The sequence below is a fragment of the Mytilus californianus genome, unplaced genomic scaffold, assembly GCF_021869535.1.
Source record: "Mytilus californianus isolate M0D057914Y unplaced genomic scaffold, xbMytCali1.0.p SCAF_4, whole genome shotgun sequence".
Lineage (NCBI taxonomy): Eukaryota > Metazoa > Mollusca > Bivalvia > Mytilida > Mytilidae > Mytilus > Mytilus californianus.
This window is the reverse complement of record NW_026262690.1, coordinates 108,615,503-108,640,111: the sequence shown is the minus strand read 5'-3', so window position 1 is coordinate 108,640,111 and position 24,609 is coordinate 108,615,503. Positions and strand designations below refer to the sequence as shown.

Here is a 24,609-nt window from a genome sequence, read left to right as displayed (position 1 = left end):
AGTACCGAGCCACACCAAAAGTATAGTACCAAAAATGGACTAAGCAATAAAGGTTAAAAATGTACAAGGACAAAGATCACTATAACGCGTAATTAAGATAATAAACAATGTCAGTATCTAGAATCTATAATTCAAAGCCATGTATTGTTTGTGAAGTTGATACGGAATATTTATCAACAAGATCTTGGTATCTTCCAATGAACTTTTTTCGAAAAAGGACGTGACGTTCTTTGACATGACCTGCTATCTATAAAGTCTGAGTAGCAGCTTCAAGCTCTTGAATACCGAATGAGTTGGAGAAATGTATATCCATATGCAGGTGAAGTTGGTATATTGCTGCTAAAGTGGGGGAAATTTATAATTTCAAAATAAAATCGTCTCGTTTGTCATATATTCTGGTACTGAGATAACCGGTCAAGTCAAATTCGAGGTATTTATATATAAGTCTAAAATTGAGACAGAGGAAGCCGTGTCTCTTGTTTCTTTAATTTCTTGTTCTGGAGGACATATTAATGGAACCTAATCAGAAAATTTTGGATTGGTAATGGAAAGAACATCATCAATATATCTGAATGTGAAATTGAATGATCTGGCATCTATTATCTTTAACAAGTGTCTGAAGGAACTTCGACTCATATGAAATTAAGAAGAGGTCGACAAGGAGAGGCGCACAGTTCGTTCCCATAGGAATGGCGACAAAAAATAACGTTGCTGATGTTGATAGCATCAATTCCGTTGTTGAAAAAAAATACGGACATGAAGGAATTTCCTCTTTTCATCATGTAAAGGTTCACATCTTAGTGGTTTAAAAAGAAAATAATTTAAGAGAAGCTTTAGTATAACTATTGACATAATCTCACCAAATATAAAGTTGTTTCTTGGGTGCGCACATACTTTGCCAATCTAAAATATACTTAGAAGTTGATGAAAAACAAGGAAATTCAAGAAATATTACAAAATATACAAAATTCGTCATGGTTTGTTGCCATGGTAGCTCGTTTAATGTGATTTTTATTTTATTTTCTGAAAACCTTGTACCTTAGTCCAATTAGGACAAATTTAAGAATATGTATGTTAACTTTTAAATTTGCAGTACTATTTGGGCCAAATAAGGGCCACTACTCCTTTAGAATTTGAATGTAGTTGATGACAAAGATTTGCAAGACACATTGTCAGAATCTCAAGTGATGACATACTAGTATACACGCTGTTTCTACAGACTTGGCAACATGTATTATTTTACAGATAGCAAAAAACATTTTAACTTTAGAAATTAAAGCGCGGCGGTTACAATAGGCCATGGTGATCCCTATTTACATTCATTCTTGTTGCAGAAACAGTACAGTTTAACTAAAAAAAAAAAGCCACTGTCATAAGTGTTTTACTTTCCAGTAATAATTGCCTTGATACATGTATTTTGAATTGATATAAAATGAAAACCATTGAAACATGCTATTTATGTAAATTAAAGTGTAAATGGAGTAAAACAGTGTTGAGGGGTCATTTTGTACTTGCAGTGAGGTGTGAGCTTTTTGTAAACATTTAGATGAAGAACAGCAACAATATCTCTGTTAATTTGCTGGGGTTTTATTAAGTAAATATAAAGATTATGTTTTATGAATCTATACAACATATCCCTCCTTTTTAATTTAGATATAGTAATTCATGATTTGATAAATTTTCTCCGCATGTCTTATTCCACTGGAAAGATTCATACGAGCATCCACAATAGTGAACCAACCATATCCGCTCAGCGTTCTTCTTTAATTTTAACAAATTATTTAACAGGCCAGAAGGGCTAGCTTGACCTGTAATTATTGGCTGTCTTGGTTCCATTTGATCCTTTTGTAAAGAGACTTATTATACCCATGCTAGTGATAGCTGGGCGATATATAATATTCATAGTGTCTGTCTGTCTGTCTGTTTGTAACATATCTACAATTCTTAAGTCCTCTCAAAGTACAAAATGGATTTAAACCAAACTAATGGTATTTATTGTGAGGAGTGTGAAATTATGCACCATATGTTTGTTTTATCTATTGAGGGTTTATGGGGGGAAATGTGGACCAAAAATGATCGAGATAATCAGTAGTGGTGAAGTTTAACTACCTGCGGCTCGCAACTCTTACATATTTTTACACTATTAAAATTACATGAATATTTTTCATCGCATTTTTCTCTGGGGCTACATCATAAGGATTTCTGAAATTTGGTTTCAGGGTTTATATAAGTCAGCTATATCGTGTGATGCGTCTTCAGATTCACTACTCAACAACTTCCTGTTTACCGAACACTTACATATTTTTACACTATTAAAATTATCCAGTTGCGGCGGGGGTATCATCAGTGAGCAGTAGCTCGCAGTTTCACTTGTTTTTTCTTTGAGAAGGTTCTGTATGAATTCAACATTTAAAACAAGGAATATGTATCTACGATTCCTATTTTTTAGAAAAGCTCTGCTAAATGAGACTTCACGAGTTTCTGGAATAACTTTCATTAGGTAAGCTTCAGTCTAAATGTCTGGACGTCAAATACATAAATTTTTTGTAAGCCTAAAAATTGAGATGTGCATGAAAGTTCGTCTAGTAAATTTTGCCGATGGAGGTTGCAACCTTTGTATTAGAACACTTAAATAATAGTTTTTTCCCTTTTTGGTCATTATTTTGTCTGTCTTTCTTCGAATCATGGCATCTTTTTAACTCACAATTAGGTCAATATGATTATATTATCTAAAATCAAACCAATAGTGACACTGAATGTTTAGAGATGGTTCCGCCGGGTCTTGCAGTCCACATGCATACTTGACAATTACATGGATTTTTTTGTGTTTATAATGCAAACAATTCTTATATTGCAGTGGAATAACTCGAAATAATGAAGATGTTGGTAGCACACCTGATTTGTACGTTACTAGTGGTCAAGCCGAGTCTACAATTATGTAAGTATTACACAAAGTTGTATATAAGCTCATAGGCATTTATGCTACTTATAATCTCGTGTTGTATAAATTTTCGTTATAATAAGGGTTGCTAGTTCGCAGTCTGGTATCTGTATCATTCCGGAATAGGGAAGGGTTATTTCGTATCCGGTTTGACAATTACTCACTCTCTCTCTTGCCTCTCTCTCTCTCTCTTGTTTCTTGTCAATGCGGGTAGCAGACGTTATTTTTTAATTTCAGTGAGATCAAAATATTACAACAAAACTATTCTATTCGTGTTTATTTGTGTCCTCAACATATAAAAGCCCCCACGGATACAGAACCCGTTTGCCGTCAATAAAAGGTTTATGGTGAAAATGTCCTGTTTGGCAAAAGAAAGCACACACACGCCCTCCCCCTTTTGCACTCGCACACTGTTTCTATTTCACATACCAAGTAGAACAACTTCGACAACATTTGGTCCCTGAAGGTCTAGAAGATTGAAAGATCATGGTTTATTTTTATCTTTCTTCTATGATCCGTTAAGAATTACTCATTACGCTATTACTTTTTTTTCAAATTTTCAGTTTTTGATAACAGTTTCAGTCATTTATAGTCTGGATTCTTGTCATGAACATTAATTTCTACAAAACGGGAAAATATGAGAAAGGTAATAAAAAACTTAAGTTGAAGAAAAACAGGCAACACCATATTTTGATACAATTTACAAAAAGGACGAACATACAAACAAATGTCCATGAAACACATATTGACCAAAGCGGACCCCAAAATTAACCAGAGTGAGCTCAGGTAATCTAGAAGACTAATCAGTTCCAATAAGTGTACTAGCCGTGTCGCTCATGGTAAGTAAAACATCCAGTCGTACTATAAAATCATGATGTGGTCCATTAAATCACTTAACATTTATCGTTTAGAACCCTTAGTGCATTTGCTTCCTCTTAAAGCTGCAACCCTCTAACAGAGAATTTATTTTAAAACATAATAGATATAAGAAGATGTGGTATGAGTGCCAATGAGACAACTCTCCATCCAAGTCAAAATTTATAAAAGTAAACCATTATAGGTCACAGTACGGTCTTCAACACGGAGCCTTGGCTCACACCGAACAGTAAGCTATAAAGAGCCCCAAAAAAAATTACTAGTGTAAAACCATTCAAACGGGAAAACCAACGGTCTAATCTATATAAAAAACGAGAAACGAGAAACACTTATGAACCACATCAACAAACGACAACTACTGAACATCAGATTCCTGACTTAGGACAGGTGCATAAGCATTGAAAAAGTGTATCAACTGGAAAATATATAATTATATACTGAATATGCATTTGCTGTTGAAATATTGCTACATAGATCGAAAAAAAATCACAATGAACAATTTAAATCATCCCTTGTGTCGTAAAGTTAAGAACTCAACCCACTCTCATAATACCGACCTTTAATGGCATCATCATTATATCGAAACTTTAACTTTTATTCAAAATGTATAATTTGTTTTAAATGTTTCTCATTTTAATGACGGTAACACCTATATGTTTGATGGCAGTTTTAGTTATTATCCATATGCTTGGAGGGGATTGTCAATATATTATTTCCCAATATTTGAATATAATTTGTCCCGGCCCCTAATGCTCCTGAATTTCAATTGTTTTTTTTTTTTTTTTTTTTTTTTTTTTTTTTTTTTTTTTTTTCTTGTAAAATTAATTCACAGGTGATTCATTTGGCGTCCTCAACCATATTTCTTGATTAAATTCCACTCTGATTAACAGTGACAGTTTTGTTAAACGTCAGTTGGTGCCATCAACCATAACGTATTATTCCACTGTATGTAAATATTGATAGCGAAATTAACATTTGATTAGTTTAGACGATTCCACGTGACATTGAACAAAACTTTATATTCCCTTCTGAGTATCCTATTCCCCTCTGAAATGTCGAGACTATATATACCTCGAGCGACGTTACATAATGTTTTAACGTTTATAAGATAGAATAGTCTAGACATTATTGTGTTCAAAACTATTTCAAATGTAAAACAAAATAGAGAAAAATTGGACTTGTCATAAAATAAATGATTACCTTTTGATTGGTATTGCTTATCAATTTTTATGTCGTGTTAAGTTTTAAAAGCGGATATAAAACGTTGTATATAGAATTTAATAATTTACGTTCATGAAGTTATGAAAAGTATAGGCAGTGGAATAAAACATTCATTTCCCTTGGCTTAGGAAGATATGAAGATTTGTTCACCCTCGAAAAGTCATATTTCCCTCGGGCGATGCCCTCGGGGAAGTATGATTATCTTGAGTGAACAAATCTTCATATCTCCCTCAGGTACGGGAAATGAATGTAAATCATTTCCTTAAAGTCAGTAAGAAATCTGTTGCTGTTTTTAAAACAGATTTCAACTAATTTCTCGGATTTTTTATATTTAGATTAAAATCATGTATGATATTGGTTGAATAATTAATCAAGACTTCTGAGGATATTTTATCAGATGCATAGTTTGGTAACAATTGATTTTTACAAAGACTTTCTGGATTGATTTAAGAAATGTAATATGATCCTTTCTCAGCAATGAAGAATTAGCGAGAAAAATGTGTTGCTATGAGAATAAGATGTGGTATGACTGCCAACGAGACAATTATCCACCAAAGTTCAAATGAAATGGAAGTTGTCTTTGTATTGTATAAAATTAGGACCTTTTATTTTTTAATTGACCGTTAACAATTGGTACACGTATTATGTCCTCCGTTTTCAGTTTTACATATATTCATATGCAGCATGGATACGGAATATTATAGTTTAAATTTTCGTATTCCTCTACGTTTGTATCATTCGCTCAAATCTAAACAAAAACAAAACATAGAATGGCTTTTTCAAGTCAAGTGGCGATGTCATCATGTCATCATGACCAGATGATAACAAGTTAAACCCAACATAATGCCAATGTACAACAATTAAAAACCCTTTATTTTAAGCCAAAAACCACTCATTTTGAGAGCTTATAAACATTGTCTCCAATTGACGGAAAAGCTTATATTGTTTGACATATGCGAGACGCTACTTATATTTTCTAAATTTTCAAACATAACACCCCAAAATCCAAACATAGATTATAGCAACGCCATGATGTATCCAAAAACTAATGAAAATATGTTAAAATTGGTAGTTCATCAAAATACTGACTTATGTTAAGGATTGAAATTCATAATTTTTTAAATGGTTAAAATGTTTATCTGTGCCAATATTTTGCTACAAACTCTTTTATTCGCATATGCAGAACAGGTATAAAATGCTTTATTGATGTACTCACATCGTGCAAAAGCGCTGAAGTCATAGTTATTCACGAACTTTGGTGTAATTTTTTTTAGTCTTTACAAAAACTAGGAAGACTGACATCGATTTGAAAGTAATGATAGCGTTCGCTAAAATGAACATTTTCTCTCTCTTTTCTAGTTGAAACAAAAGCAGATGTCTTGTTTATTCTGGACATGTCAGGTAGTGTTGGAAGTGCTAATTTCACAATTATGAAAAACACCGCAGCAAATATAGCAGGTCAATTCAAGATCGGTAAGACAGACACACAGGTCGGCGTAGATGTATTTTCAACAAATGTTAAAACAGAAATAAAGTTGAGAAGTTTGAATTTGATAGAACTTCTTCGACAATTTATCAAACAGATTCCGTATGTAGGTGGTGGGACAAAAACCTATGATGCACTAGATCATGCCAGAACGAGCAGTTTTACAAAACAGAATGGCAAGTAGTCTTTAAATTTTACTGTACCGATGATAAAATTACTTTCAGGACATCATTCGTAAATATAAATCAACGTGCAGACATCTTATACGTTCAGGTATTTCACATCTTTCATGGTAATATTCTATACAAATCACAAAAATGTCGTCATTCACATCAAAAGCTAACCAAACCTTTAAACAGACTTACTCAGAAAGGATATAGTTACGATACTGTTGTCAAGTCATTAAAGATGGCATCTTTGAATTAATATTGATTCACTCATAGGGTCTTTGCATCGGAAATAAACACATTTATTCTAAAACTAGTTGTTGGCATGATACGGGTTATGTTGTTCTCTTATAATTTATGATGGCATGGTAAAAAACCCCTAACAAGAGGGATTGTACTTAACTTTCATAGGATGATATTCTTTCGATCAGTTCAATTGAGGACCGGAGCTGGCATTTCAGTACCTTATACGAGTAGTCCTTTGTTAATTTATGTTGAGCATTGCCATTTTGCTTAGTTTTTTCTGTTACCTATTCTATCATCGGACTCGGAGTTCTTTTAAACTGAGTTTTAATGTGCGTATTGTTGTGTGTTTGTTTATACCACATTGGCTAGAGGTATAGGGGAGGGTTGAGATCTCACAAAACATGTTTAACCCCGCCGCATTTATGCGCCTGTCCCAAGTCAGGAACCTCTAGCCTTTGTTAGTGTTTATAATTTTAGTTCATTTATATGTTTCGGAGTTTAGTGTGGCATCCATTTCGCAGAACTAGTATACATTATTGTTTAGGGGCCATCTGAAGAACTTGATACATAATACTGAGCTTAAACCTCTTACAAAAGAAAGATAAGACAAGTAACCTTTTCAACCAATTTGATAGGTGCAATCTCGGTGAATCGTACATGAAACAATCTTTCCTGACTTTCGTTGACACTCTTTTTCTCCTATAATTGTCTATGTTGGTTAATACCAGTAAGTTTTGTGTACTCTACGTACTTTAACTATGCGTTCGTAAAATAAAATATTCTCATCAAGGCCTCGGAATGGTGGGTTAAAAAGTGAGTTTTCAAAACACAAATTAAAAAAATCAATCCCCACAACAAACCAACTAGCCATGGAAAGAAACCTCACACAAATATAAATACGGGCTCATTAACTTGTCACGCCAAGCATTTTGATGCCATTTTAGACGAAAAAAAAAACGTATCAAACTACACAAAAGTTTATATTTTGAACCAAAAAATGAAAGATGAAAAAGGAGAAAGAACAAACATAGATACGACTTAGTTCACAGGTCTCTTAAAAATCATAATTTCTTGCATTTCTATAGATTTTCTGAGTATGAATAAAAGAATATGTGCGATATAAGTTAACGACACAGCAACCTTACGACAAAATAACAAAAAGACATTCATTTCGAACGCTGAACTAGTATACATATTGTTTATGGGCCAGTAGAAGCCCGTCTCCCGGGTGCGGGATTTTTTCGCTTCGTTTAAGACCTATTGGTGGTCTTTGGCTGCTCTTCGGTCGGGTTGTTGTCTCTTATACACTTCCCCGTTTCAGTCCTATATTCTATCTAGAAAGCAATAAATAATCTATATAATATGTCTATAAAAGTGGATAGATTAAACAGAAGCAATCAAAGATTATTTATTTACTGAAGTTTATTTTGTGGGAAAAAGAAAACTACGACTTCTGTAATTTAACCGTCTCTACATGGAACAAAGTGGAAGGGCGAACGTCCCGGACCTGCATTTATTTCACAGCAGGGCCATTATTACAAAGTTTTTCAATCTTACTTAAATTGATAGTATCACAGCCCAATGTATGCTCTATATTGTTCTAACAATATAATTGCTTATTTCTAAACAAATCACCAAATTATAAGTGCCTGAAGGTAGCCCAAAACCGTAGTTTTGACTGATTTTGTCAAATTGTCAGTAATTATTCCAAAAGTGTAAATCAACATCGTTAACAACAACAAAAATTCGGTTAGAAGTAAATAGAGAATATCATATGGCTTTTTCAATATCCCATCCGTATCAACCCGAGACACCAATATAATCCCAAGAGCTCTGCTCGAGGGATTATATTGGTTGAGGGTTGATACGGTGTGTGATATTGAAAAAGCCATATCATATAGAGTGAGAGACCCATATTCGCCGCATAATTCGTTCATTTCCACTTACATCCGACCTACATTCGAATATTTGGAACTTTTTATGAAGGTTTCCGAAATTTAACTATATGAAAAAAATGTTTGATACAGAAATTATCTTCAAAACATTGGTTAATTGTTCTAAAAAAGAACGCAAACTCAAGAGGAAATCAAGTTGTTCGTGTACCATGGGGGACACATTTTCGCCACAATGTATGATATTACCATCCTCACTATCCTGGTATATTATAAAAAACGAATGTTTGCAATTACATGAATTAGCTTGAGAGATCATTCCTATGCGATTTTTCTCACAAATATTTACTGTAAGACTGCGCATGATTGCCATATAAATCTTACATAATTGCCAAAATCATTTAAAAACAACTGCGTATTTCTCAATATGTGCGAATAACCTTGGAAATGGGGTAAAGAGGAATATCAACAGTTGTAACATTACAGACAGCTAGCCTTTACCATCTATTTAGGCAAGTATTGGGTAAAGGCACACAAATTTTACAGAAAAAATAGCAAAACGGCGAAAATGTGTCCAAGGCGAATATGCGACACCCACTCTACACTTTATTATATACATATACCTCACGTGGATGTTTTTTATGTGACATGACGTCATACAGATAAGGAGGTTTGAAATGACGTCATACAGATTATAGGTTTGACATGACGTCATACAGATTAGGGGTTTGATAAATGAAAGCCTTTGCACTGCAATCGATGACGTGACGTCATACAGATTAAAGGTGTGATAAAGACAGCACGATTGTCAATGATTGTATTACACATACAATTTATCTGTATTTACTACTGAGTATATAATAAAGTTATATATTGTATTGCTGACACAAAGTAATTCGTTTTGGTTAGCGACGTCCTTCGATGCAAAATTTTGTACCAATTTTCCTTCAACGGCAACGCGGGTATAGCGCTGAATATACTTTAGCATTTTGAGTTTAAGGAAATATGTAAAATGGCTGAAATACTTAAGATATATGATAAAGGCTTTTTAACATTCAATAACCAGTAGTAATTGACAACTTTTAGATTTGACGCTAAAATTGAAAAAAAAATAATAGGGAAATTTGGGTAATCTCTTTTCAACTTGGACAACAGTTTCAACACTTCCTTTCTGAAATGAGTCAAAATAGAAAGCAACACAATAATTTTAAAAGTCGTCAGTTAATCACAAAGTTCCGTATAAGTGAACTATGTAGAATAAGGTCGATATTAAGAAAGATACCTAGAGATCGTAAAACTCCTGTATTATTTTGTATCGATTTTGGAAGAACTAGCTTTAAAACCAGGTTTAATCCACCATTTTCTACATAAGGAAATGCCTGTACCAAGTCAGGAATATGACAATTGTTTTCCATTCGTTTGATGTGTTTGAGCTTTTGATATAGCCATTTGATAAAGGACTTTCCGTTTTGAATTTTCCTTGGAGTTTTGTATATTTTTTATATTACTTTTTGGTTAAGGAGACAAGCTTTCTTTGCTTGGAACTACGAAATTATTTTTTAATCATACAGATCAAAATGCTCAATTTTGCAAAAAAGGAGGCGTAAGATACCAAGGGGACATTAAAAACTGATAAGTCGAAGAGAAACTCAACGCCATGGCAAAAAAAGAAATACGACGAAAAGAGAAACAATTTCATAAAAAAAATAGAAAGCTAACAACTGAGCAACACGAACTCTACTACCTAAAGTGCTCCACAATGTTAGGAAGATCTTGCTCTATTAGTGGTATCCGTCATCGTGCTAATGGTCAGTATAAATTCGTTGATAAGGATCATTCGATGATGTCACAATCGAGGAAAAGAGGACGGGGTTGTAGTTACGACTATTGGAACATATCCGTGGTCAAACGTGACAAAGATATTTCATAGCGACCAACCAACTTCGTCTGTGAAACTTTGGAAGTGATGACTTCTACTTTACCACTTGGAACCCTTGTTTCATTAGCGTTCAAGTAAGCATCAACCATCTATCATGGAAATCATGATAAGAAACACAAGTTCTAGAATATCAACTGAGATATATAATTCAGATGAAGTCGCGCTGTTGGAATGTTGCTACATAGTAACGAGAAGTTTACAGTTGGAAAACTGAAATTAACCTTTTTGCAACTTCATCCCTTCATTTGAGTTCTGTTTTCCAAATCCTCTAATAAAGGTTCGATTTTTGTTTGTTGAATAATCGTTATTCTGTTGACTCTTATTTTTAGGAATTTATCAATAACTGTCAATAAGTCTTTATTGTAACGAAGTTGCTTTCTTCTTAAACCATCAGTTGTGGAATAACAATATTGGTCGAAGGTCTCTTCCAAACAAAATGCTGTAAAATTTGAGCATCTCTTGGTCATATCCATTTTTTTTCTAGTTATTGAGATATGTGGAATAATGTGATAATACGTAACGAGTATTGCTATTTATTTTTCTTGATTGAATTGTAAAACATTTTTCATGTCGAGACTTTTATGATTTCTATTGGTTTTGTGCATTGTTGAAGGCAATACGATGATCTATAGTTGCTAACATCCACGTGATTTTGTATCTGGTGGATAGTTGTATCATTCGCAGTCATACGACATCTTCATATTTTTATATTGTGTTTCTTTTAGTCTAGAGAAATCGGTCACCTTGGTTGAGTAAGGTGTGTTACAGATTGCAAATAAATCTTTATTGGTCAGCTCATAATTTTGACAACAGAACGACATTTTGAAATGAAAACCAGTAACATTACTTCTTGTAGTTTCATACAGACTTTGGCATTTATTTTCAATACCGTTATTAACTTTAAATTATTGTAATAATTGCATCCCGCTTGTTCATATTTCTCACTAGTTTTATTCTATAAGTATGAATTCTAAATGAACCAATACGAACACGAACTAATAAATGGCATTACAGAACCAATTAAGGTGGTACCCAACACCTTGACTAATATTAATTTGGCTCGTTTAATTTTCATAAAATTTTGACAAAATGTTTACTTTGACCCTTTGACAGAAATATAAAAATTTCAAAAAATTTGAACCAACCACTTTATCAGAAAAATTTCACTGGTTATATAGCAGTTTGACAAACACTAATTTTGATCACTGAGAAGCTTAATATTTCCTTAACAATACAACGTAATTAAAACGTTTAATTGATTTTTACAGAGTTATCTCCCTGTAGTGTTAGGTACCACCTTAAACCATGACACTGAATGTTCATAAATACAAAATCAATTGCAAAAGTGAATTTCGTTGATCCGCTAAAAAAGGAAATTTTGCACCCTGCGAATATATAAGGAGTTTTCTTAGTCTATCCAATTCTAGCAATGTCCGAAATTTGTATAATAAGCAGGAAAACGGTGATCCAAAGATTATTATCCCAACTGAAATACAAATCTTGATATATGCCAAAGTTTATAAATAATCCCCACTGAAATGACAATATAAGTTTTATGTATATTTCATACTGTAATAGTATTCCAGAAATATCAGTACACGTCAATTTAAGAAAGCTGAATCTCGGTGTGTGACTTAATTCACATCTTTGTACAGTCTCATATCTGTGTCCTTATATGAAATCCATGTCCTACCCCATGTTGCATCAAAGACGTCACAAATCTATGTCCTTTCTTTTATCAAATTTGTGTCCTTTTAACCATGTCAAGTTTTAAAAAAATATTAAATCAGAGAAAGTTTTTCTATAACTCTGAAACTGATTAACGTTAAAAGTGAAATCAGCCTGAATTTAAAAGTATTTTTTTTCTCTCAATATAGACACATTATATTCATTAAAAGGGGGTGTCGTCCTTCTTGTTAAAAGCTATTTGCTAAAGTGTTGATGCCTTGAGGAATGTTAGACCGAATTTTTCTGTCTCCTGTGTCCATATTTCACCCTTCCCATATTTTATTTTCCTCATTTTGACCTTTTATATATATTTTTCTTTTGACACGGAGTTTATCGGAGAGACTGCATGCTGCTCTCTAGATGTGTGAAATACACAATGTATGCACTAATGTTATGGTTATTTCTTTCATTATAGAACCTCACTTATGCAAATACCAATAATCATCCTAATGTCGTATTTTTCACATGAAGAAAAGCTGCTCAAATTTATTTTATCACTCATTTAATCAAATCAAAAAATCAAAAACAATACGAGACATTTCTTTAAACATTTTAATTCTGGAGTTACACTTACAAAGTTTAGTAAAGATTTGAAAACAAAACATTTGAAAATGGCCCCAGTGAGAAATAGATTGAATGAAAATTAGAGCTACGCCTGAAGGTGAAAGGCTAGATGGTCCAGAAACAATCAAATTGTACCCTATCCAAATGACATAGGTCGAGTTCATAAAAGGAAACTTCTTGTCCTTTTGAAATATCTTTACTGTTATATATACTTCTACAAGAACCTTTAAGAAAACACTACTGCCTAAATAGTATAGTATCTCTGTATTCAGCCTAATTAGTTCTTTTCAGCATGTATATTTTTCTAGCACTTACCGGTGATTCTGTATTAAGCACTTGTGTTCACCACAGTTTGTTGTGGGAATCCGGTTTTCGATTTGTAGTTTTCTGTTTAGTGTCTTGTAGACGTTTTATTGTGTTTCTTTTACTCTAGCACATGATAGTGTCTGTCTTCCTCATACTTATTTTGCTGTTGCCACCTAATTACTTTTATTTACATTAAATGTTCGCATTCAAAGAAAGTTCTCATTTTAAGTTACATCATTTCTTTTTAAGTTTCTTTTTATCCATTTTACACAATCAAATATAACATTTAAAAAATAAATGTAACTAAACCAGAACTATTTTTTTTCAGGAGATAGACCAGGAATCCAAAACTTCGCCATTGTTATGACTGATGGCGGGTCTGACGACACACGACGCACTTGTGCCGCAGCAAAAAAATTACGTGAAGAAGGTGAAGGTGTTATAATCTTTTCTATTCCTATTGGAGATAACATTGACCAAAGAGAGATCGAGTGCATAGAAGATAATGAAACAGTTCGTTTCCCTGCTCCAAGTTTTAATGCATTGAAATCACCGTCGTTCAGGGAAAGAATTGCAAAAATGATTTTGACAGGTATATTTGTCCATTGTCTTTTTACACTTTTGTCCACTAGTTATTTCTTACTTGATATGCATCTTATCAAACTTTAGTCGATTAGAAAATGCACATCTTGTGTTTGGGTTGAAAAAAAAGTGCATCAAAATGTTTAAAGTTGAGCATTTTAGGTAATTTAAGGAAAAACGTTTAACCTAGTGATGATACGTTTACATTTTCACAAAATGTATGTAGTTTACTCAACACAAACAACTTTCTTCCATTTTTAAAAGCTCACCAATTTCTGTAGGAAATTGGACGAAGGGATATCCCGCTTCAACATGTACTAGTATTTGTTAGATCTTATTTCAAATTTAAATTTTTAACGAAATAATGCAAAATAAATGCTGAATAAGTAACATGACCAATTTGACCAAAGTAAACAAAAATACAATGAATCTCTAACTAAGGAGGTGCGAACGCTTTTGAGGTTGAACATTCCATAGGCGTTACAGATCGTTACAACAAACGATTTAACACCTATCTTTGGAATCTTGGTAGAATAAAAAACAACCTTGAAACCTCTTTCATCAGAAATTTCTCACACGCCGAGGGAGTGTTTTTAGTGAAATTCGTTAGTCCTCCTATTAAGGTGCATTTTGACTAGTTGGTGCTCTATTAGGCAGAGGCATGTAGCTTTATTTCTAAAATAAAACAAAAGATACAGGCTACAGTTAGACACAAGTAGACAAAGATATAAATTCTCCGTTTATTCACAGTTAAAAGTCATTATTTTAAGAGTATAAGATTCAAACATTTATGCATGAATCTGGTTGTACTTTTTGTATCTATATATTTAAATTTGACAATAAAACGAAGACCGTTTATTCCTGAACCGATTGCCTCCCTTTCCTTAAAGGAATCATATACATATTTATACAGCAAGGTTTATTTCATTATTTACATAGAATTACCATGGGGTATACTTTAATGAAACATCATCTTAAATGCAATACAACTGAACATTAAGAAGGCAACACAGTCTTCAAAAACCGACAAATTTCCATGCTATCTCTTTATTTTTAAGGAAAATAAAGGTCTCTTTACACAAAAGCTGAAATACAAGTATATACCATTAACATTCCGTGTTTTTATCTACAAAATTGCCCCTTTACAACTTATTCAAACCACTAAAGTTTTAGATTTGCAGTCTTAGCATCAATATATTTACGACCTAAGCATGTAAACATATTGTCGAGTAAAACAGATAGGCGTTCTGGTTGTAGGGCGGTCGGATGTTCGGATCGGCGGCGAAACGTTGATTTCTTATTTGTATGATCAACTCCTCATACAGTTTCAATCAATTTTCCCAGACTTTGGAACATGGACATTTTTAGCAAAATGTTATAAAGATAGTACCAGTTTTGTGTAATCCATTCCTCATGTGGTTGTCTAAACAGATGCTTGAAACTGTACAGAAAAATCTGTTATTATGAAGTCGTTTGAGTATTGTTTTCCTATATTTTCCGAACTTTGGATCTGAGTCATCTGTTAACCAAAATTATAAAAGACGGGACCAATTCAATGGTGCATCTGCTATTATGGAATTGTTTGAATAATTTTACATATTTTTCCAGACTTCGTAACTTTGTCATTTGTCATCAAAAGATGGCAACATTTTTTTTGTTTTTAATCTAGATCTTTGGAAGTTTACAGAAAGTATGCAAAACCTTTTGATGTTGTGCACCTTCCATTATGGAGTTGTTCAAAAAAGAATTTCCCATTTTCCCATTTTATATTTCCTTATATTTAAAAGGTTAGTATAGACCAATGTTTAAGCAACCCGGCCATTTGAATCTTGAATTGAAATTTCTTGTGTTATATTTTTTTTTAGAACTCATTTAGAATTCAGGAATATATCTCCGACATGCAACTCTCTGATTCCTTATCCAGATTTGGCTATACTCTAGGTCCTTTTTGGTTTTATCAGCTCTTCGAAGTTTTTATTAGGAATTGGATTTTCAAATATTTAGGCCTCGAGTATCACTGAAGAGACATTAATTGTCGAAATGCGCATATAGAGCAGTAAAATTGGTACCGTTAATGTAATTACTACCACTGGGTCAATACCTCTGCTGGTGGACTATTAGTCCCCGAGGGTATGACCAACCCAGTAGCCAGTAATTAGATACTAGCATGAAACTACGAAAATTGTGTGACTGAAATTTTCTGTGTTAAATTTGTTTTTAGATCTCATTTTGAATTAAGGAATGCATCTCTCTCATGCAAAGCTCCGATTCCTTGTCCGGATTTGGCTATAATTAAGGCCCTTAAACGTCTAATACTAAATTTAGGCCTCGAGTATCACTGGAGACTGGTGCAGTAAAATTGGAAGCGTTAATGTTATATTCAATCCATTTGATCCATTTTTAAATCATAATGTTAAGCTTATATGAAAATTTCTGATATTTTGCACTAGACCTCTAGTATTAAGGCGACAGTGGTTTACCGATGTTCAAATCTTGTTAATCAATTAAGAAGAGACAAATCAAAGTAACAAACAAAAACTGAGGAAATCGCGTGAACTCCCAAAGGAGCGAGACCGGGTTCCTACACAGGGTAATCATCTCCCGCTATTCATGCATCAAACGCTTTTCGACTCCACACTCATTCAAAATGTCACAATCGGGAATAGGACACAATCGGGAATAAGACAGATCAGACAAATTTACTGGTATCTTAAGTTCAAAGACCGACAAAACATGTCGCTCGTGAATTGAAACACCGACATATATCGTTTTTGTCAATCAATTTGTGATGGTTACCGTACAACTTATATAGTGTCGATTTCAGTCGTTCTTCCACATAACTTTGACGGAACAGTTTATTTGTGTAAGGATCACACCCCTGTATATGTGAGATGTAAGCACTCATTGAAATGTTGGTTATTGAGTGACATGACATCACCAATATATCTAAAAGTGAAATTAAAGAACTTTGCCAGATACCTTTTCTTTCAATTAGTACCGATTGGAATATCGACTGTCTGCTGAAATATCATTCCAATACTCAACAAATATGTTGTCGATTAAAAAGTGCTGCATATTGATGATAACATCTTCGGTGTATGTGTTGTTGGAATCAGTGTGGTTCTTCACAAAGTAAGATTTTTCATGACCCAAAACAATGAATCTTTTTCCACGTTTCCCATTTGTGTTAAAAAAACTCTGTTTAATTAAACGATGTAGTCGATCTTTCAAATAGTAGTGTAAAGCGTAGCCAAATCAAAGGTTTTCATGTTATTGGAATATTGTAAAGATTGTTTTTGAAGAATTTGGAGTAAATCTATAGAATGTTTAAGAATCTACATTTGATCGACACCGCTGGTTAAATATACTTCATCACAGTATTTCTGAAAACCATCTTATACTATGGAAAGAATGGTAGTAAGAATTTTAGAAAGACGTTTAGTGGCTTTATATCGTTCTTTATAAGAATTTTTGTGAAGTTTAGGTATCCTATATAACGATGGAAGGTTTTCATCGTCCTCTTTTTTAATGTTTATACAAAAGGAAAGAAGGATGGATTTATGAATTTCTATTTCGTGAAGAGGGGTATAATTTATGAGGGACTGGGAACTCAACAATAACATACTTGTTGTGTGGTGATGATAAACCATTCACAAAATATCCCCTTCTTTAAAGGGTCAGAAATCCGTGTGTACTCGTTGTTCATGGTATATTTTAACTAAATCTTTGAAAAGCTAGCTTTGAAACCAGGTCTAATCCACCATTTTCTACACAAGGAAATGCCTGTACCAAGTCAGGAATATGACAGTTGTTTTCCATTCGTTTGATGTGTTTGAGATTTTGATTTTGCCAATTGTTAGGGGACTTTCCATTTTGAATTTTCCATGGAGTTCAGTATTTTTATTGTTTTACTTTTTGATCCATTCAAATAAAGCGTACACATTTGGTTGATTCGATTTACCAATTTTCTGACATAGTCCTCAACTGTTTCCATCAGTTCTTCCTCAAGTTATTGGGCTTGGGAATTCGCGGTTGTTCGGGTCGTTGGCAAGCTTGTTCATTGTTTTTTAGATACAAAAGTCTCCAGTTATGAAATGATCATCGGCACTATATTTGTATGGGGATGATGTACAAGAGCAATCGGGAAGTTTGGAGTTTATATACCTGAGGTCTTTTATACCCTTTTGTGGTTGAAAATTTTAGATGCAATAAGTTTGGTGTGGGTATATGAAATGGAAAGTATAGTTTGATCTTTGAAGTAATCAGGTATTGCTTTCTGCAGGTATTTTCTATGGACAATATTGCTTATATTTATGGCATCTAAACCCTTATTAGCAAATTCTACTTGAAAAAACTTAGTTTTTCATCATCTTATAAAGTAGTTGTCACGGGTTTGTATAGCCTATGGTTAGCAATGACCATAATTATTGCAACTAATCGTACTTAGTAGAATGTGTATCAATAATTGTTTTGGGCCTCTTGAAATATCTAAATGAGCTTTGATGAATTGTATTGCAAACAGTTAAGTTCGAATATAGTAAATTCCCAAAGGTTTATGATCTGAGGATAACAAACCATCCATAGACACGGTGTAATTTGCCGGGGGTGTATATATTCGATGACCGTGACTCCTATTGCGTCGAACAGAGCTGATAAATCATTTTAATTTGTTGATATCACAACACCTGGGACAAGACAAAATAGTTACACCATCAATTTTGTCGTTGCATCCGTAAGGAATAGCTGTTCCCAATTCCCGGATCCAGAAATTTTCTTTTAGTAAGCGATATGGTGTACTCAATATGGGGTCATTTTTTGGATGATATATTTTCTCTATAATCCCGACTTTCATAGAAACAATGGAATGGTCAGGCTATGGAAAGTGTTCATACAGAAATTTATTGTTATCTGGATCATTTAAGAGGTACTAAATCACATATATCAAGTGATTCTTATCTAAAAGTTTAAAATGGAAATAAAACGATGCAACTTGGACAAGTAATAACTGTTTAATTGTTTGTGAAGTTCAACCATATTTACCTGAAAATGTAATCAACGGCGTTAGATATAAGTCTACCGGAAGTGACGCTCCTTGGGTACGTTCTGAGGCTTTTCTAAATTTTGATGAATACGAACTCTATCATGATCTTGGATGAGCACTGCCAATGATTTCCGCTATGCCTTCAAAGCTTATAATTTATCTAATCAATTCATCAAAAAGAAACTGGAAATAGATTAATATGAAAAATGTAATAATAAGTTACTGAAATGAAAAGGCATCCAATCGACCCGTGCGAGGCTATTCAGGATAGGTTTTTAGATGAATTTATTTATTCTTTATTTCTTGAAAAAAAATTTTATGATAAATTATTAGCTTTGGAGGCATAGCGAAAATCACAAACATAAATTATACTTCAAAATCAAATTTTATATAATACCACATGAATAAAAGCTAATGTGATTCAAAAATGTGCTGCAAGTGCCCTTTTCCAATCAATGTACTTTTCTTGTTTAAACGACTATGGACGTTGTGCTTCCCATTCCCAGTAGTTGTTGTCAGACGGTTGTTTCAATTCGTGTTTAATTCTATAACCAAAGATCTGTATTATTTTGATCTTTTATTATATATTCTTCAGAGAAACTTGGTATGACTCCCTGTCTTTTCAATTCTTAATTTGAAACGTTAATTTTAAAATGTATTTAATTGGCGAATGACAAAAGTGACATAATCACCATTTACTAGTTTATGTTAATCATCGTTCATCTTGTCTGTTATATCTAATCATATTTTTCTTATCTTGGCTGGTTTCAAAAAGATATTTTGGGTGAGTAATTAATATATCCCCTTACTCTCAATTTTTTCGAGGTTTTCGAGGTAAATTCATGTTTCAACTTGGCGAAAACTATGACAGGTGTTGAGTCGTTACAGTATTCCCTGTATTACTATGACAGGTGTTGAGTCGTTACAGTATTCCCTGTATTACTACGACAGGTGTTGAGTCGTTACAGTATTCCCTGTCTTACTATAACAGGTGTTGAGTCGTTACAGTATTCCCGGTCTTACTATGACAGGTGTTGAGTCTTTACAGTATTCCCTGTATTACAAGTGTAGGGTCTTTAAATACCGACCGTATTAACTGTATTACTATTACAGGTGTTCAGTCTTTACAGTATTCCCTGTATTACAAGTGTAGGGTCTTTAAATACAGTATTAACTGTATTACTATTACAGGTGTTGAGTCGTTACAATATTCCCGTATTACAAGTGTAGGGTCTTTAAATACAGTATTACCTGTATTACTATTACAGGTGTCGAGACTTTACGGTATTCCTTGTATTACAGGTTTTGAGTTTTTAATTACAGTATTACATGTACGGCGTATTACTATTACAGGTGTTTCGTCTTTAATTGCTTTTAATACTTCATTACTGTTATGATTATTATAATTTTTGTAGTTTCTAGCCCAGGCCAAGGATGAAAGAAAAGGGGTGGTGAGTAGGATCTCTTTATGTATGTGGATGGTAATTTATTTGAGCCGATTCTCTTCAATATTCTAAAAAAAAAAAAGCCAGGACGAAACCAAACAAGTCGATTGTGTTACGAGAAACCAAGTCATGGAATAAAATATTTCTGACACCGACAAGGTCGATCACTGTTTCCGAGCGGCCGAATTTTGTCGAACTATTAGATCGATTGGAACCGAAAATTACAGTTATTTGTATAACTAAAGACAATCACTGACGGTGTTTCTGACATGCGACAGATACATGAACATTTGGGTAATTCAAACATGTTTTTAGCACTCAATTAACATTCTAACCTTAAACTCAATCAATAAAATAACAATAGGTACTTAGAATTTTAATCTATATTACTATAAAGGAAGAGATCGATTTCATTGAGCCGCAACTCCTCTGAAACCATACAAAGTCGGAAATAATTGTGATATGACGTATAAATGTAGTGTTTTGTACTTCCTAAATTTGTCTTTTTTTTCACAGAAAACGCCAATTTTTGAGAAAATATCCAAATTCTGAGACCGTTATCGATCCGTGTCTTATACGCTTTCGCGCATGCTCAGTCGACGTACTAAATTCAATCAGTGTCACATTGTTTCCTATTGTAGTGTTTAATCAGCATGACTTTATAAGTATAAAATGACATTACGAATACTAAAAATCCAAACTTAAAATATTATAAGGCGTAGGTACAGTTTCCAATTTGTTAGGCGGCATGACGTAAAAACGGTGAATAAAAGAATTCAACTTTATATATATAACTAATATAGGACAATCATGATGTTGATTAAAAAATAAAACCATTCCAGGCCCTTTTGTTTTCCAAATAATTGATATTACCAATAAGTAATAAGTTCCAGTTCGACGGGTTCAAACAGAAAGATTTTGAAAGCAGAGAAAACCGTCCATCTTATAAACAGCATGACTTTATCAGATTACAATACGAGTACTAAAAGTCCAGGCTAAAAACAAGGTTTATATATAATTAGAAACTCTAATTCAGTCACGAAAACGCGATGTCGCGGGTGTGTTCCAGAATATAATAACTTTAAATCCGAAAAAATACTACACTTTATCAAACCGGTATAACAATACTAAATGATAATTATAATATATTGTAACAAAAGCAGATGCGACTAATACAATAATAAACAATTCCGTATCAACATATAAAACATGTTCTCAGTTTTTGTGTGCCAGCTAAATGTGCTTAATTACTTGCTAATATAGAAAGCATGCCTTTATACGCTCATAAATCGGTAACAGTACTACGAGGCATATAACAGTATCATGGTAAGGTCAAGAAATCCCGATTATGTGTAATATCTACAGTTAATTGTATAATAAAAGATTTTGTTTTCTTGTCAACTATAAATAAGTAATTATATATTTAAAAAAAAGAAAAACATTAAACGCGATCATCTAACCATCTCAGTATAATTATGAACATGTTAAATAGAATTTTATGAAAATCCTGCTAGTAGAATCATACTATCTCAATAAGTTACTATATTTGTGATACAACAATATAATAGTTTTAACATATTTATGATCTGTTTTCCTGCTGTAAAGAAAATCTTAATTGGAATATCACATTAACATAACCTTAAACGCGCGAAACAATTGAGAAATTTATACCCATTAAGAAGGAACCAATGGCATGCAATATCACTATCAACCAAAAGCAAAGTACCCGTCGTCCCATTATAAATAAATTATTGCTGTGTAAACTAGAATAAGGAAGTCTATATTTAAACACACCTTCATTATTTAGAGACAACATTTCTTCTAAACATCTGCAGATATAGTGAACAAATAAAGTTGTCTCTTGTTTTTTTTTAATTAATATATCTAAGAAGTACCTCGTGGACTGAGAAAAAATAGTCTGAAATAATTGTTTGTTAAAAAATTATACCCATTCCTCTGTGATTGAAAACAAGAAAGAGGATATTAAAGGGAAACCAAAACAGTGTTAGGAGAAAACAGACAACACCATTGTTAAAAGAAAAGAACGAAACGACGAACAATAGCCAACACTGACAACTAAAGATTAAGGACGCCAGCTTAACCAAACATCCATGGTAAAATTAGGTGTTTCTGGATGGTTATATATATCTTTATTCTCATAAACCATAGCCATACTACTCTACTAGTGGATCTTACTGTATTGTCCAAGTTGAAATACGATAGATAATAGTCTTCATACAAAATTTGAAAAATATTTGGTATATGTCTCTTATCTTACTTTCTCCGCCAATGAATAAGTTAAAATAAGCACGACCTTAAAATACTAAGAAACTCTTAAATTTAGTAGTTTCACATAACATAACGGCTTTTACATTTCATTTATTTTGCATTTATTTATTTACTACAGCAATATAATTATATTTTCTTATTTATTCTAGGTACCACAATCACTGTATGAAGAGATCTTATATAGTGTAACTGTGGAATAAAATTAAAATCATGAAAGCTTGGTTTGATTATTATTATATATCATTAATTCGTATGAAATTTAATTATTTCTCAACCCTCTTATTACCAAACTCTAATCAAAGTAGTCCCACAGTGTTCTTAATCAAATTCATCAAGACAACTTTATTTATCCTTTCAATATGTTCATGTTATCAAAATGATTGCATCGATCTATATTAAAGACAGGTCTTAAGATTCTATAATGCTAAAAACAATAATAACAATTAATGATAGACCATCCTGAATTCATGTTTATCATAATTCGTGTTTTTGTACTTTAAATTTATCATTGTCCGTTGATAACATCCTTTGTATGTTTGACGTTGTATTTCCAAAATAGAGTTCTCTCTTTTTAGTGTATCAACTATGTTCTTAAAAAATGAATAGTAAGCATGGACTAATGTCAAATTGTTCTAAATATTTGAAGAAATTAAACAAAACATCTGTTATTCGATTTTTAAGGATGTGAAAGTAAGCATGGATGCTATTTGGGTACTCCCCATTACAGAATCATGGATCGTTTGGAGGTCGGTTCAAACCCATTTTTCTATGATTCAATATGGATTCAAAATTAAATTGGTGTAACTATATAGTAAATAAGGATACGTCTACAAAATAAACACAGAATGGAAACTTTTGTCTGGATCATAAAAAACCTGGGTGAAAAAACTGTCAAAATAGGTGCAATTTGGGTACCCTCACGTTACATCTGTATGTGGCTTTTCTTAAAATTGCAATATTTAAACTTGCATTTTTGTTAATTTTTCATTATACAACATGTACAATACATGTACAACACTTGGGGAATAAATTAGCGGGAAGAGTTTGGCGCATGCAAATGTGTTTAACCAGACAGCAGCAAGTTTCTGGTTGTGCCTGTCCAAAGTCAGGAACCTGTGATTTGATAGTTGTCATTAATAGTTGCTGTATATCATATATCATTATATGTTTTTCATTTATTTTTTTACCATGTTTTACTAAAATCAATTGATTGATTGATTGATTTCGGGGCCTTTTACAGATGGCGAGATGGGTTTGTCTCATTGTTGAAGTCCACGTGGTTGCCTTTATTTCTTACAGGATGCATCTTGATACTTAATTTGAACTTTGGAGGATAGTTGTCTCATAATATTTGGCAATCATTATTATACAATTATAGCCTTTGTATGAGGTCGATACAAGGATATATTGACCTGAAAGAAGTATATTGACTGAGGACGAAGTCCGAGGTCGATATACTTCTTTTGGTCGATATATCCTGTATTGACCTCATCAATAGGCTATAATTGTTATATCATTAATTTCCGACCATATTTGTATCAAAATCCTGATTTGATTTTTTGATTTTGTTGGAATTTTATAGATATCATATTGTCTCCTAGATAATAACAACATAAAAGTTGTTATTTCATTTACATTTTTTTTTACATTTTATGTATATGAAGATTTTTTTTCTTCAAATAATCGATCATAGATATTTTTTTATAAAACTTTTAACAATATCACGAAATTCATTACATGACGTCACAAAGTATATCGGTTTTTAGATATTCTAAAAATAACCGTGCAATATGCTTTTTGCTGTGCAATATGCTTTTTGCTATCCGCCGTTTTCTCTCTACCTTCGAAAATATAGTTTAACATGTGACTATCTCTGAACGAATCAA

The 24,609-nt window shown here is 32.8% G+C and overlaps 1 protein-coding gene across 1 annotated transcript; it reads left to right on the top strand.

Moving 5' to 3' along the window:
* Window positions 1–2,871: 2,871 nt before the first annotated feature.
* On the top strand, window positions 2,872–22,896 carry LOC127739075 (collagen alpha-1(XXI) chain-like; the record flags this gene model as incomplete). The annotated part of the gene is made up of 5 exons (XM_052250644.1): window positions 2,872–2,938; window positions 6,398–6,700; window positions 13,695–13,958; window positions 20,405–20,440; window positions 22,873–22,896. Coding segments are annotated over 4 exons (657 nt in total), but the record flags the coding sequence as incomplete, so codon positions are not given.
* Window positions 22,897–24,609: the final 1,713 nt, after the last annotated feature.